Raw genomic sequence first — 15,319 nt, 5'->3', positions numbered from 1 at the left:
TGCCTTCCCATTCAGACAGCAAGCTAATGAACCTCCACCTGTCTTCACCCACAGTTATTCTAATGATTTCAGAATGTTCAGAATCAGCTGTTCTTGTAGGTCTCCTCTGCTGGGCAGTGCACTCCAAAGCCAACAAGGAACCCAAAAGTCTTCTGGCATAATGTTGACGAAAGACATAAAGCAGGAGATCAGTATAAAACGTTCTCAGAGGTCTTAAATATCCCTTGGTACACAGTGTGTATGATCATTAAGATATGGAAGGCGTGTGGGAACACCAAGATCAAGACCTTGCCTAGATCAGGTCCTCCCTCCAAAATGGAAGACCAGGCATCAGAGAGGCCACCACAAACCTAATGGCAACTGTGACTGGCAAATGTCAAAGATTGACCAGTGTCACAGTACTGGGCTACAACAGAGGATGGAGAGATGAAAGCCACTTTTCAGGAAGTCCATATTGAGTGTCGTTTGAGGTTTGCAAACTCACACTGGGAAGATTCTGCTGCCATGTGAAATCAGGATAGAACATTGTGGCCTAAATGCAAAATGTTACGTCTGGTGAAAATACAGCACATCACCCTACTGAACACCATCCCTACTGGAAAGCAAGGTTGAGGCAGCATTCTATAATACAGCCAAAGCAACACAGCAAGTGGACTTGCTAAACAGCAGAAAGTTTAAAAATCCCAATCAGAGCCCTGACCTCAATCCAATTGAAAATTGTGGAATGACTTGAAGGTCTCGTCTCAGTCCATCAGCTGTGCCCTTGCAGCATGACTGAGCTTGAACAGTTCTGTAGGTTCTGGCAGTGTTGCCAAATGTAGCTGTGCTACATTATTACTGACATTTGACATGACTACTGAGATCTGTACAGACCAATCCAAACAGAATTATTGGTGTAATTCATGCACAAGGTGCTTCAACTAAATTTTGACTTAAGGTTATGGACACCTATACAAAACATTTTTCTAGGTTTTCATTTGTAATTCTTTCCAGGATATTTGAGTGTTTTTTCATGTGCAGTTTCTGTATTACGCATGAATAAATCTAAAACTAAATTTTGATTTAATGTGTCTTGATTTCAAGCTGTTAGGTCACCAAATGTGTTGCTTTGGAAAGGGTGTGTAGACTTTCTTTAGGCATTGTCTGTAATCAATAGCTTCATATTAATCACAGGGAGCTGCTCTATTATCCAGTATAACACAGTGATCTACTGTATGACAGTGCTTGCTGATCTTTAATTGGAGTTTTTGCCTTGACAGTCAAGCATTTTATATCTGTGATCATGAGATTAATATGAACAAGTACAATATATTTAGATTGATAGATTTTGTGTAATTCCATGAAAACGATTCTTTGCATAATAAAATCATTCCTTGTGTTCAGCTCCATGACAGAAAGCACTGGGACACATACACTTTCAGTATATCCTTTGAGGCAATAAGTTTGTGACGTTTGTGACCCACTGAGCTGACTTGGCTCTGTGTGGTCTTTTGAGATGCTTTGCTTTGTTTGAGGTACAGCCTGTTGTTGGGCTGCTCTGACTTCAGTGTTGTCGTCAGGATGTCAGATGCTGCTTAGTTGGATTAAAATCCAACTTAGTTGGTTGCCTTGCTCAAATATCTTCCACCTGTTTCTCCTGAGGAGCTCCTGGGTTGTAGTGGCTGTGTGTTTTGGGTCTTTGTCGGGCTCCATGGTGAAGTTCTGATCAGTGAGTCAGTTCCAGGGGTGTGGAAGTATCTGTCTTGTTAGATCAGCTATGCTGATCAACGGTTGTTGACTATAAAATAAACAAAGGATTCCAAATGCCTCATAAGATTAAGTTCAAGTGAAGAAAAGGTGTTTTTTTTTAATTTGTCAATTTATCGCGCATTTATTGTCTTTATAACCAATGTAGTAACTCTTTAACATTGTCCCCATTACAGGAACAGTATGAAGCCAAAAACATCAGTCTGACACCAGGAGGAAGTGTGACAATCGAAATGAAGATCCGTGCGTCTGCCAGAAAGTATGTACAGTATAAAGATACTGAGCAGTGCCAGTACATTAGCATCACACTTGTTATTTTTATGGGATGTGAACTGTTTCTAATAACAGAATCTCTCTCGTACAGATTCTAGAGTTAGTTATCCATCTGACCTGTTCAGCAGTTTAACACAATTAATAATACAAACATGACATCTTAATAATACATTGGACTTCCTCTAAAATAACTTGTAAACATACATTATAGAGCATTTAAAGTTGAGTTCTTTTCTGTCAGATTTAATTTGGTTTATAGTATAATGATAATCAAATTATTTAAAATAGTTCTCGATTTTATATATATATATTTTGTTTTGCGGTAAAAGTCTGCTGTTACCAAGATCCTGTGTTTCGCAGGTTTGAGGTCAGTCTGGGGGAGAAAGAGGAGGACCTGGCCCTGCACTTCAAATCACAGTTCAGTGGTCCAGGGAGCAGGACCATTGTGCTGAACTCCAGACATGCAGGCTGCTGGCAGTCTGAGCAGAGATACCCTAACTTCTCCTTCCAGCAAGACACAGACACCAAGGTGAGGGCTGGGGGCGTCATGGACTCTTCCCCTCAAGGACTGAGTACACGTCTGCACATTCCCCTGCCCAGCAGAGGGCACACACACACTGTTCAACACACACTGGCAACTCTGGTTCCAAGTACCAACTGCACAAGGTGTAACAATCGATCGTCTTCAGAGCCGGTCAGCAGCAGAGCATATTCATCAGGAAATACAGTACCTGTGTGCTTGGAGAGCAATGTGCCCGTGTATTCAGACAGAGAGGTGGATCTGAGGAAAGATTCTTCTACGGAGTGGGAACGTCATTTGGGGCATCGGCTGTTCCTTTCAGAGTCTTCATCAGTTAAGAGTCATCAGACCAGTAGCTTTAGGCAGATGTCACAGAAATACCTCTGAAACGTAAAGGAAATTGAATTATTTCATGTTTGTAATTGTTAGATTATGAGGCCACTTGTGTCTATAGTTATTTTAATATTTTTGTGAAACAGGTTGCACTTACTAAATTAATAAACAAAATGCACTTTTAAACTAGAATTTAGGTTAGAGATGCAAGGTGTCAAGCCAGATCATTATCTGCAGCAGGCTGCCATCAGGGTTGGCTGTCCAGGTGTGCAGGAGTCCCGACTCTGCCCCTGACTCAAACCCAGTCCAAACCTGAAGAGCTTCAACTCCGTTGGAGTTTGGGAATTGGTCATTGAAGGTCAACCTATTAACCAAGAGATCAGTCAGACCTTTCTTAAAACTATGCAGTTACCAAGTAAATAAAGCACAACTGTTTATCTTTATTTTAGTTCACATTCATGCTAAATTTATTAGGGTTCACACATAATTCCTACAGTTGTGTCTCCTGGGGCACTGCTGTAAGATCATTGCTCTCTCAGTAGTGGACATCAGAGCATACGTCAGGCTTTAGAGGAGATGGAGGGGTCTGTGGTGTTTCACACTTTCTCAATCAACCTCCTGTCCTCCCTCTCTCTCCAGGTGGTCATTAACTTCAGTGCCAGGGGATTTGAGGTGGAGCTGCCAGATGGCCAGAAGCTCAGTTTCCCTAATCGACAAGGAGTTGAGAAACTGACTTACATGAGAGTTAAAGGACACATCCGTGTGAAATCACTGACAATCCAGTGATCTCAATACACCTGCTGTTTTACTCAAGTACTCGTGTGTCATGTCAGTAGTCCCATTGCTCCATATTCAGGACACGGGGCAGAGTCACTGGGGTGACAGTGTAGAGGTTTGGGGGTACTGGGGATGAGGTGACAAACCCCTCTCTCCTTGTGGGAGAAACCCAGCTGGACTATCGAATCTGACTGGAGCACCTGTTGTCAAGACCGCCAGCCTGCCCAGACCAGCCCCCAAGAGAGCTAACCGGTGCCAGCAGCGGGGCGATAATTACAAGCGCCGCCGCACGGGTTAACTCAGCACGACGCCCTACCGTGCGGCCAGCTGCAGTATTTGAGCCTCTCCAGCCTGTGTCTTGCTGCTCGGTATTGAGTCTACTCCCTGAGAGCTCTACCTGGCGATTCTAAACCCTGTGTCACTCTGGATTTTCGATTGCCCCTTTGCCTTTACTCTCACTGACCACGATCTCGCCTCTCGACTTGGATTGTTTGTTGCCATGACTACCACCTCCTCCTGCGGCTGCACAGGATCCATATCTCCTCTTTAGGGTTTCCTTACACCTGTACAGCGATCATGATGAGGGAACAGTAACACTTCATGGTCTTTTCTGCGTGTCCTGGACATTTCGTCGGTGCTTAACAGTTGTAACAGTTTGTAGTGCTTCTGCCCTTTGCAACAATAAAGAGCAAAGACTTCAGTATGACAGTGCACCCTTGTCATGATGACGATATTCCCTTCACAGCAGTACGGGAGTTCTAGTTATTAAAGTTAGCTGTGTGTCTTCAGTCTGAGGCATGTGAATAGTTGTACAGAATGTATTGTCAGCTGGTATTGATTACACGGCTGTTTTCTGATCAGGACAGTCTGTTCTCCTCTGTTTCTTGGCAAACATTAATTAAAACTCTCAGGTCCTCAGATGTTTGATGTCGGTCACTGTTTAATTCAGTTCTGCCATGGTGCTGGCAGAGATACGCTGCTCCTTTGAAACAGGGGAGCTCTTGGTTCACTGGAGACCCTCCAGTGGTAAAAAGGGTCTGGTTTGTGGGGGTGTTGGCAGTAAATTGTTCATGCTAGGAGAAGATTGACAAATTGATTATTTTCTTACTTTCGGTCTCGTTACTTCATTGGAAAATCAAGAAGCACTTGTAAATTGGACTCATTCGGATAAGGGCTGTTTTCCTTAATTAAAAGTCCCCTGCTACTGCAGTAAAAAGACCTGATCAAGACTGAAAGATCTGTTGGAAGCAAAACCAGACACTACTGGTAAACTTCACAAAGGGGGAAAAGTGCCTGCTTTTTATGCTGATGTCTTAATGTTTTTGTGTGGATTATCAAATGTTTTTTTCTTTGTTTCCTTTAAATTTGTAATCCTTATTTTTGTTATATTTAGCCCAGTTTAATCGTTCAAATCACAATATTTTAATAAAGAGAATTTTTTTCTGCCATTCCATATGTGCCTTGTTTTCTGCTGTAGCTCCGACTTGGACAAAAGACAGTGTGATTGGTAGGCAGTGTGGGATTGATTTGAACCAGTGTTAGTCCAGTCCAGAACCAGTGACTTTCTATGATGCTGAGGAGCAGGGCTGGTCTGCTACTACCTTACATTGCACATTGCTCAGCAGCCAGTTGGACTGAGCTTGACTGCAGGAGGTCATTTGAGCTGAGGTTGAGGCTGGTGTTGAACTCAGGCTGGTCAGTTTTACGGAGTGAGCTTGGACCAAACCAATATGACCTTAAAACAGAGAACTCTTTGAAAAACTGGAGCTCTTTAGGGAGTCAGCAGCTCTAACATTGTGTTCAGAAGCAACATCAGTCTCCCATATTCCCCGTATGGACAACTGAGCCGCAGTGAAGAGCTCTGCACGATCTGATCAAGACCTCGAAGCTGGACGGCAAATACGCTGATGTACTGATGCCCAGGAAATGGTTTTCAAATACGCAGAAGACCGCAGACTGCCAAACACAGGGTCTTGAAGTCATTGTGAAAGGCTTGTCTCTGGAGACGCAACAGAACCAAGGAGCAGGAATGATGGAGGAAGAGGAGCACCAACACAGCGCGGGGGACACTCAGGCACAGGAGGGTAACCTGGAGGGGTCAAGGGTCTCGGAGTCCATATTCAATTACCCACAATCCTCAGTGTCAGTCAACTGCGCCGCGAACACGCTACATAGGTGCCTGTACGTGTCCTGAACGCGTGTTCTTAGAAAGCTGCAGTATGAACATTTCTGTTCGTAATACCCACCCCACTGTGGTCCCAAATGGGAGTGAATCGTAGTGAGCTGCCTCTTCACACAGTGCAGACTCTCTTCTCCTCCCCACTCCCCTCCAGATATGGGGGACCCCCTCCCCCTGTGTCCCTCTCTCCTGCTCGACCCTCACGCTGTGTGCTTGCAGCTGATCTTCTCTCTCTTTCTCCCCTCCCTGAGTGACCAGCACGTCCGCAGGCCTGAAAAAGGGTGATAAGCCAGTGAGCTGCAGTCTCCTGCCTCTCTTCTTACACCGCAGCCTGTGCCGGGGGAAACGAGAGGGGGCGTTTCAAGAGTGACTTCTGTGCTCGCTGTGCCACCGGCAGAGGTGCTGAGCCCCTGTCATCTTGGAGCTACCCCCCAAAATAGTTGTAATTCGGATTTGTTTAGCTGTGATCATGGATCAGGGGTTGAAAACTCATGTCCAATCGAGGCTTTGAATTGTGTCCATTCATTTCTGGTCTATTTCCACAGATTGCCTATTTGCAATGAAACCCCCGCCGTGACGAAAACACCCGTGATTACGTGTTCACGCCTGCTTCATACCTGCGATATAAATTCCGGGCGAAATTCACTCGCCCGCACGAACGGCGCCACTCGCGGTTGTTGCACCCCTCCTCACTAGGGGGCGCCAGCGGGCGCGGGGAGGACTAGCCGGCTGCAGACGCGCCTCTCTGTCCGTCCGCGCTCTCCTCGGTTGTTTTGAAGCTGTGGATCTGCAGAGTCAGTGTGGATTTGGTTTCGTGCGGGCGTGGTCGCGATGCCACTTTGCTGAGTTTTTAACACATTTTAACAGGAAGAAATTACTTATTCCGACTTCTTGAGAAGCGAAGAGAAGCAGTGCTTGTGAAATACCATATCAGCCTCCCAGTTTCACGAATGAACGGTGCGGAGATGTCTCATTCAGTAAGTTCAGTACGTGATTTGTGCTCCTGTCTAGAGTCGAGGTGTCTTGTAACTAACTGGGAATCTTTACAGCCTTGCAGATATTTCAGTGTATTTCCATGTAAAGAGAACGAGAACGGAATCTTTTTTCCCTTTATAATGGGTGTGAAATTCCACCTACCTCTTCCTCCTTCTTGATATTTACAAATTCTTATACCTGGGTATGGTGCCACTTTCTCTAGAGGCCTATTATCAGTTGTTCCTAAATCAGAGTCTTTGAGTAAATAGTTCACATTTTTTAAAATGTAAACCTTTTTTAAACCAGTTTAAAAATAAACCTGAAATAGATGAAAACACGTTTAAACCTTCAACTGCATCATACAGCTCTCTTCTGTTCTTAAGAAAAACAGTAGTATTATCTGCTTGCTGAAGTTCTTAAATTTCTCTACCTGAAATGTTTATACCTTTCACAGTGCCGCTGTTGATATGGAGAGCCAAAGTCTGAGTTACTAATAAAACCAGAAAAGGTTCTCGGATGCCTCTCTAATTGTAAATCTCTGAAACGTCCCTTTGAATAGTCTTACCGAGTGATTCACGAAGTGAATCCTGATTCACGAAGCCCGACCTGCGTACAGTAACACCCTGAGCTCCTGTTCCTTTCTCGATTCAGAGTGCAGCAGCTCATCTTCTTAAGCCACTTCCTGGAGCTCTGTGAGAGCTGGAGAAGATTAAAAAGTGATTAAATTACTGATCAAGTGACAGAATGGACACGCTGTGAGCACTGGTCACTATGAGGACACATACACCAGTGTGTTAAACCAGTTAACTGCACGGTACAGACAGTGAGCACTGGTCACTATGAGCACATAGAGTGACTTTTGTTTTCTTCAAGTTTAAAGCTGTTTCTTTGTTGGGTTATCACTGTAAAGCTGATGGTGTAGGAGCAGTTTACTGTGTGTTACAAGTGCTCTTTGTGGGGGAAGGTCTTGAGCTTTGTGACTCTGGTCCTGCTGCTTGTGCTGATAATATTCCTCCTCTCCTAGAGTCTGACCTCCGGCCTGGGCACGATCCTGCCCTGCATCAACAGTGGCACACTGGTGTCCTTCAGAGCCGACAACGGGTTGCTGTGGTGCAGCACCGAGCACAGCAGTGTCGGCCGCAACATTGAGGCTGCAGGGGCCAGCAGGGGCCAGTGGAGCCAGTTCAGGGCTCTGCTGGCCCCCAGCGGGAAGCTGCTGCTGCAGGACCTCAGAGGCGTGTACCTCAGTCGGATCAACTGGGGGGGCGTTGGGGGGGTTGACTCCATCATGGCTGCCAAGGCTGAGGCTGACATCTTCTGCGAGTTTGAGGTCTTCACCCGTGGGGATTACTTTGTCTTCAGAGCCGATAATGGGAAGTTCCTGTGCAGGAGGCCCCGTCAGGGCAAGGAGAACATAGAGGCGGCCCGAGATGACCCTGACTCTTGCTGCAACTTCCTGCTGTGCTGCGGAGATCCAGCAGATGTGGAACCACCAACTGCAGTAAGAGCGTTTACTCGTTTGAGCTCTTGTTTGAGAGGAAGAGCCGTTACTTTCTGCACTGCTAGAAGTCAGCACCCATATATTCACTGTGAGGAGCTGTACAGCAGTGTGTTAAACCAGTCCACTGGACACAGTGAGCACTGGTCACTATGAGGACAAATAGACCAGTGTGTACAACCAGTCCACTGGACACAGTGAGCACTGGTCACTCCGAGGACATTGAGATCAGTGTGTTCAACCAGTCCACTGGACACACAGTGAGCACTGGTCACTACGAGGACATAGAGATCAGTGTGTTCAACCAGTCCACTGGACACAGTGAGCACTGGTCACTGCGAGGACATAGAGATCAGTGTGTTAAACCAGTCCACTGGACACAGTGAGCACTGGTCACTACGAGGACATAGTGATTTTTGTTTTGTTTTCTTCAAGTTTAAAGCTGTTTCTTTGTTGGGTTATCACTGTAAAGCTGATGGTGTAGGAGCAGTTTACTGTGTGTTACAAGTGCTCTTTGTGGGGGAAGGTCTTGAGCTTTATGACTCTGGTCCTGCTGCTTGTGTTGATAATATTCCTCCTCTCCTAGAGTCTGACCTCCGGCCTGGGCACGATCCTGCCCTGCATCAACAGCGGCACACTGGTGTCCTTCAGAGCCGACAACGGGTTGCTGTGGTGCAGCACCGAGCACAGCAGTGTCGGCCGCAACATTGAGGCTGCAGGGGCCAGCAGGGGCCAGTGGAGCCAGTTCAGGGCTCTGCTGGCCCCCAGCGGGAAGCTGCTGCTGCAGGACCTCAGAGGCGTGTACCTCAGTCGGATCAACTGGGGGGGCGTTGGGGGGGTTGACTCCATCATGGCTGCCAAGGCTGAGGCTGACGTCTTCTGCGAGTTTGAGGTCTTCACCCGTGGGGAGTACTTTGTCTTCAGAGCCGATAATGGGAAGTTCCTGTGCAGGAGCCCCCGTCAGGGCAAGGAGAACATAGAGGCGGCCCGAGATGACCCTGACTCTTGCTGCAACTTCCTGCTGTGCACATGATTGGGCGGAGGGCAGTGTGGTGGCTCTGTGGCTCAGGATCTGTGTCTGTGGCTGGAAGGTTGCCGGTTCGTATCCAGCGGCCGGCAGTGGAATCCTACTCTGTTGGGCCCCTGAGCAAGGCCCTTCACCCCAGCTGCTCCAGGGGTGCTGTATAAATGGCTGACCCTGCGCTCTGACCCCCAGCTTCTCTCCCTGTCTGTGTGTCTCATGGAGAGCAAGCTGGGGTCTGCAAAAAGACAAATTAAAGTAAAGTGATCTTATATATGATTGTATAGAGCATACACACTCCCTCACTGTACAACACAGACACACAACACCACACTGTACACACCACAGACACAGTGGTACATGCTTTTACAGAGCACACATTGTCCCTCACTGTTTTTGCACTTATTATTACAATTCCAGTGAAGAGACTCGGGTGAAATTCATAAAGCTGATTTTTTCTTTTTTGCTGGAATGCACAACGCAACAAAATCTAAATGATTAGCAATAAAACAAATCGACCACTATCAGCATGGTTAATGTCTATTTAAAGTGTTAATTTTCTGGATATTTTGTGATGCCATCAAACTGTTTTTGATTTGGTATTTCCTTCTATATACTATATAAAATAATCATATATGCAGTATGCATTGTGTCACACAGGCAGTATCAGTCCTGGTCTCTCAGCCTATATTGTATTTGCTGATCTTTTTTCCTTTGCTGTATCTGAACCGAGAAAAGGAAATTAATTCTGCTTTCTTTTTCAGCAACTCTTAAGTGTATTAGGACAGAGAAAGGTCAGACAGACAACTATGCAAAAAACAAATGATCATTTAGTGCTGAACTCACCTCTCCTTCTGTTCATTATAGAGTAATTTGTGCTGCATTATGGCATAGCAAGGAAAGGCCATGTCACTGGTGCCCATGAACCTGTGATCGGTGAAGTTGAAAGCAATTGCTTTACTGCATGTGTTTCTGTATCACTACGTTCAGCTAAACAATTATATAATTAAGTATATTAAAGAAAATGACAAGAAAATTAAATTTGAGGATTCCAGCTTATATTATATCTAGTGGCCTTTACTGTATCCTGAACAAATAAAAGGAATTCTAAAGGAATTGTGATATTTTTCCTCATTTGAAACTAAGTTTTTGAAATGTCTTTGTTATTATGCTGATGAGATGACACACAAATTTAAAGGAAGGTCATGAAGACATCATCTCCAGAGCAGGGACGGACGTGCGTTTACAGATAAGGGCTTTTAGAGAAGTGAACTTTTGTTTTGGTTTCCTTTACTCGTTTCAGGTTGTTTGTATTTGTTATTGTAAATAAATCTGTAAATATATAAAACATCGCTGACGACCTTTACCTTTCTGTACCGCAACAAAGGGAATCTCTTGGTTCACAGTGATTATCAACCGAAAGCAGGTGAACTGCAGCTACTGAAGCACGTATTACAAAATATCTGTAGACGTGTACACATTTCCTGTTTCGCACTATTAAACATTTGTATTTTAATGTTTTAATAAAAAAACGAGTTATTTTGACCTCTTTTATTGTGCAGATCTAAGTTCTTAGCAATTTAAAAAGATGTTCTCCATCTCTGAAAATAAAAAAAGTCTTAAGATTTTTACTCTACAGCTCTACAACAGCTCTACAACATTTTGTTTTTTACGCAGAGGAAGGTTTATCTCCTCTCCGCTGAGAGCTGGTGTGTGGGGAGAGTACTGGAGCATCATCCAGGTGGGGCTGGAGGGGATCCCCATGACCTGTAGAGCGCTGTGAATGGAGTGTCCAGAATTATTAATAATATTATTATAGGAACTGTTTAATAAAGCAGACCCAGACAGTCTCGAGGAGACTTTCCGTCGCAAGATGGCGCTATGACTTTATGTCCCTCCCCCCCACAAACGATCAACTTCCGGACACTTGTCTTGGAGGAGAGTCCTCCGCCTTCCCGTGGTGCAGCGCGGCCCGTGACCCCTGAGTGACCTCGGGCACACCGCAGAGCGAGACGCGCGGCGCGCCGGCTTCAACCTCACTCACGGCCAGGCCGGTGGAAAACGGGGAATTTCCTTCTTTTTTTTTTTTGTCCGACTTTATTATTTGATCTTCCCGAACAAGCTCGACGTTACCCGCTGACACTCCGCCTGGGCGAATGGCTGGGATCGAGAAGCTGTCTCCCGCGTCGGGCCCCGTGGAGACCAGGCCGCCGGAAGACGAGATCGAGGGAGACGAGGAGGACGAGGAGGTAGCCACTCCGGACTAGAGGATATGTCCACCTCTTTTCTCTCGTCCGGCGGGCGCGGTGGAGGCGGGGGCGAAACGTTGCCCCGGCAGGAGCCTCACGCTGTGAGCTGGCGTGATGCTGCCGCGGGGAGCCGGGCTCATTGAGCGTTAGCTGTGTTATCGGTGTGGCTGTCCCCCGGTCCCCCCCCACACACACCAGCCTGCGATGATCGCGCTGCCCCTCCGCACGGCCGGCAGGGTCTGAGGTCCGTGTCTCGGCCCTGCGGCCGCACAGTCCGGTGCTGCGACTCCTCTCCCTCCACCGCGCTGCCGAGAGGCGTGGTGGTGCCCTGATAACCCATAGAGGTTATCGATGGCGTCCTCGGGGTGAAGACCTCCTTTATTCTGTTGAAATCCCTGCGCAAGTCATCACCGCGGGGATCCAGCGCCCGGTAGTCTCTCTCGTCGATGTCCGTTTCGGTCACGGTGAAAGCGGTCATGTTATTGTTCCCGTCGAGAGATTGGGGGCGAGTCTGCGATCCCAGCCGGTTGAATTGAATTAGTCCTGATTGTCCATTACGCATTGGGGGTGCGCCTGTGGTTCAGTCCGGGCCAGTGTTGCGGGGTGGAGGGGTGCGCTGTCTCCGGGCTGCGATGGCTCAAGTCTCTCCGGCCTCCTCCCGTTGTGCAGCTGGACGAGACCCTGGCGGAGCGGCTGTGGGGGCTGACGGAGATGTTCCCCGATGGGGTGCGCTCGGCGACGGGCGTGACTCTCGACTGCTCCCTCTCCCTGACCAAAAAGCTCTACAGGTAAGCCGGGCCGACGTGCGTGCGGGCCTCCTCGGTGCAGGAGACTCGGAAGTGCCGGCGGGCTTGAGCAGAGTCCGCAGTGACAGACGAACCAGAGGACACAAGCAGGCACTAAGGGAAAGTACATTTAGAATTGAGAAGAATAATTAATACTCCCTCACACTTACATAGCACTCTTCTGCACACCCCACTCACAGCGCTGGACAGGTCTTGGGGATCCCCTCCACCCCCACCAGTGTGTACCCCACCTGGATGATGCTCCAGTCCGCTCCCCACACACCAGCTCTCAGTGGGGAGGAGAGCAGAGTGATGGAGCCAGTTCAGAGAGGGGGGTTATTAGGAGGACATCATTGGTAAAGGTCAGGGGGGAATTTTGGCCAGGACACTGGGGTGACACCCCTACTCTTGTCAATACATTTTTAATGACCACCGAGACTTAGTTTTACGTCTCATCAAAAGGATGGCATCTGAGTCTGAGCAGACCAACAAGCATGCAGGGCCCTGTTGTCCTGGAGGCCCGGGGTTCGAGTCATCAGGCCATGGCGTCTCTCTCTCTCTGCTTTGATCCCCATTAACCTTGTCTGGTGTTGATTCCCCCCCTCCTGCCTGCTGGGCCGGCCCCCCCCAGCTTCACGCGCTCGGCGCTCTGGATCGGCACCACCTCCTTCATGATCCTGGTCCTGCCCGTTGTCTTCGAGACCGAGAGGCTGCAGCTGGAGCAGCAGCAGCTGCAGCAGCAGAGACAGGTAGGGGGCGGTGCTGTGCATGCTGGGAAAGGGGGGGTGGGGCACATTGACAAAGGCCTGACAGTGAAAGGATGACACCTGGGTGGGAGGATCTGGGGCAGGGGGTCTAGAAAGGAGCCACAACATTTCTGGGCAGCTTCTTCCACTCTTTGGGCAGTTCCACTCTCCCACCACCCTTTGTGTACAGCAGTGCCTCCTGTGCTGGCTAGAGGATCTCATCCAACTTTGTCTTGAGAGAAGCCAGGGTATCGGCTTCACCAAAGCTGCTGGGCAGCTTGTTCCCCACCCCCACCACCCTCTGTGTAAAGAAGAGTCCCCTGTCCTGACTGGAGGATCTCGTCCAGCTTTGTCCTGAGAGGAACCAGGGAATTGGAATCAGGAACACGGCTGGGCGGCTTGTTCCCCACCCCCACCACCCTGTAATGTCCTGAGAGGAGGGCGGATGTGTTTCAACTGGTTTTAATTTTTTTTGCAGATCCTGCTGGGACCAAACACGGGCATGTCAGGGGGGATGCCAGGGATGATGGCTCCTGCTCCAGGCAAGATGTGACCTGGAACCCGGAACCGCGTCCGATCCTCTCCGGAGCCGAGGAGACGCGGGGCGGGGGCGGGAGGGGGGCGGCACCGGAGAGGAAGAAGACGCCCCGCCCCCTCCCTTCCCAGCAGCCCCTGCAGCGCTGCCCGATTCCCAGACTCCCCGGAGCGGCCCACAGAGACTCACCCCCCCCCCCCCCCCCCTCCCGCCCACTGTGGTTTTACTGTAGTGTTTTTACACGCGGGTCGTGGGAGCGGCTGGGATCGGAGAGGCCAGGAGGAGACTGCATCACGTCCATGCGGGGCTGTGCCGTGTTCGGGTTGGCTCCGGTTCAGGACGGGCTGGGCTCTGCTGGCGATGCGTCCGTGAGCCCGGCCTGTCACCTGGGGCCCGGGGCGTCGGGCAGGACTGGGCTGAGAAATGAACCGGACTGGGCTCAGTTTTGACCAGACTGTCACCCAGCAGCTGGACAGCAGAGCCCCCGGATAACAGCGTCGGCAATGGGATACAAAACAAAGTCCAGTATAAGCTGATCGCTTCAAATGTTTGATCACCGTGAGGAAAAAACCCTCTCGTGAATCTGTAGCCCTGAGAGATCTGAAACGCGAGCGTCGGTAACGTCCTGTTCCTTCACATCACGCCTGCGCTGTCCTGTCTCCTCTCGAGGGTCTGGCTCTGTTGTCCAGGTGTCTCTGGCGCCCCCTGTTGTCAATGAGCGGGCCGCGGGAGGCGCTGGTCAAGTCCCGGCGTGAATATCCGCGCCTCTCTGACTGTCGCAGCCCCGGTGTGGACACGCCGCCCCCTGGCCAGCCCTGTTTCATACACGGTCACTGTCCCCATCCCCCCACCCCACCCCCGGCGATCTGGGGGACCCGTCTACTTCCGTGTGAAATATGGAGGGGAGGGGAGCCTGGGACTCTGCGACCAGACTCCCTTTCCCTCTTGTCCCTGGATGGGCTGCCCATGCCCATGTGTACGAGTCTGCTGTACAGGAATTAAAAAGTGGAATGTCGAAGATCTGTGAGTTCTTGGCGTTTTTTTATTTATTGTGCAGAATTGCAGCTGGCAGCGACACAATTCGAAGCTGCTACTGTAGATATCAAGCAAGTGATCTTTACATAGAGATGGGTGGGAGCGTGGAACAAGTGGGTGAAGACCATACCGCGTCCTCTTTCAGGAAGCAGCTGGGTGAGAGGCTGGGATCAGTTTAGCTGCCAAACAGACGAGGTGGGGTGAATGGCCTCCTCCCATTTCTAAGCTGTGCTCCTGGTGGTCGGGAGTCATTCTCGATGATGTCGCTCTCTTCTGTTCTCTGCTGGTTTGTCGGTTTCTAAAAGGACCCGGATGACTCCATCTCCATCCAGAGCGAGAATCGGGGTGCAAACCGTTTATGTTGTATAAGCATCGGTTTTGTTGTATGTAGTGTTGGGTGCGGGCATGCTGGAATAAAAGTGTTTTAAAAAATTCTTAAGGTTTTCTTCTTAAATGTAAAAATTACCTTGCACAAAGCCTTACAAACGGACACGCGAGGTACTGCTGGGCTCCTCGTGTGTGTGTGTGGGGGGGGGGGGGGGAGTAAGCTCTTTGATGGACAGCAGATCTCTCCAATCGTCGTTAGGAGTGGGCCGGCCGAGGGCGGGGGGATGTGCCCCCGGTGCCCTATCAGACCATCTGAACAT

General features: G+C 48.9%; 3 protein-coding genes across 4 annotated transcripts; all 3 read left to right on the top strand.

The window, feature by feature from the left end:
• Nucleotides 1-692: 692 nt before the first annotated feature.
• On the top strand, nucleotides 693-5,102 carry LOC148648602 (galectin-1-like). Its single transcript, XM_088607178.1, has 3 exons — nucleotides 693-2,005; nucleotides 2,380-2,548; nucleotides 3,512-5,102. The coding sequence occupies exons 1-3, from the start codon at nucleotides 1,980-1,982 to the stop codon at nucleotides 3,656-3,658; spliced, it is 342 nt and encodes a 113-aa protein (XP_088463304.1). The 5' UTR covers nucleotides 693-1,979; the 3' UTR covers nucleotides 3,659-5,102.
• Nucleotides 5,103-6,605: 1,503 nt separating this feature from the next.
• Nucleotides 6,606-10,438, top strand: LOC148648601 (uncharacterized). The gene is made up of 3 exons (XM_088607108.1): nucleotides 6,606-6,805; nucleotides 7,828-8,304; nucleotides 8,888-10,438. Exons 1-3 carry the CDS (start codon nucleotides 6,779-6,781, stop codon nucleotides 9,332-9,334), a joined length of 951 nt encoding a protein of 316 aa, XP_088463234.1. The 5' UTR covers nucleotides 6,606-6,778; the 3' UTR covers nucleotides 9,335-10,438.
• Nucleotides 10,439-11,288: 850 nt separating this feature from the next.
• Nucleotides 11,289-14,657, top strand: tomm22 (translocase of outer mitochondrial membrane 22 homolog (yeast)). Of its 2 annotated transcripts, XR_015926521.1 has the most exons (5): nucleotides 11,289-11,571; nucleotides 12,241-12,359; nucleotides 12,988-13,105; nucleotides 13,581-14,335; nucleotides 14,370-14,657. XR_015926521.1 is itself a non-coding variant. In XM_088607167.1 (4 exons), the coding sequence occupies exons 1-4, from the start codon at nucleotides 11,479-11,481 to the stop codon at nucleotides 13,653-13,655; spliced, it is 405 nt and encodes a 134-aa protein (XP_088463293.1). In that variant the 5' UTR covers nucleotides 11,289-11,478; the 3' UTR covers nucleotides 13,656-14,657. The 2 variants fall into 2 exon arrangements, 1 of the variants encoding a protein (XP_088463293.1); XM_088607167.1 differs by having other exon boundaries at nucleotides 13,581-14,657.
• The last annotated feature ends 662 nt before the right edge of the window (nucleotides 14,658-15,319 follow it).

The sequence above is a fragment of the Lepisosteus platostomus genome, chromosome 14 (genome assembly GCF_059453375.1).
Source record: "Lepisosteus platostomus isolate fLepPlt1 chromosome 14, fLepPlt1.hap1, whole genome shotgun sequence".
In the NCBI taxonomy this organism is placed as follows: domain Eukaryota; kingdom Metazoa; phylum Chordata; class Actinopteri; order Semionotiformes; family Lepisosteidae; genus Lepisosteus; species Lepisosteus platostomus.
The sequence above is the reverse complement of the archived record's forward strand: the minus strand, read 5'-3'. Positions and strand labels throughout refer to the sequence as shown.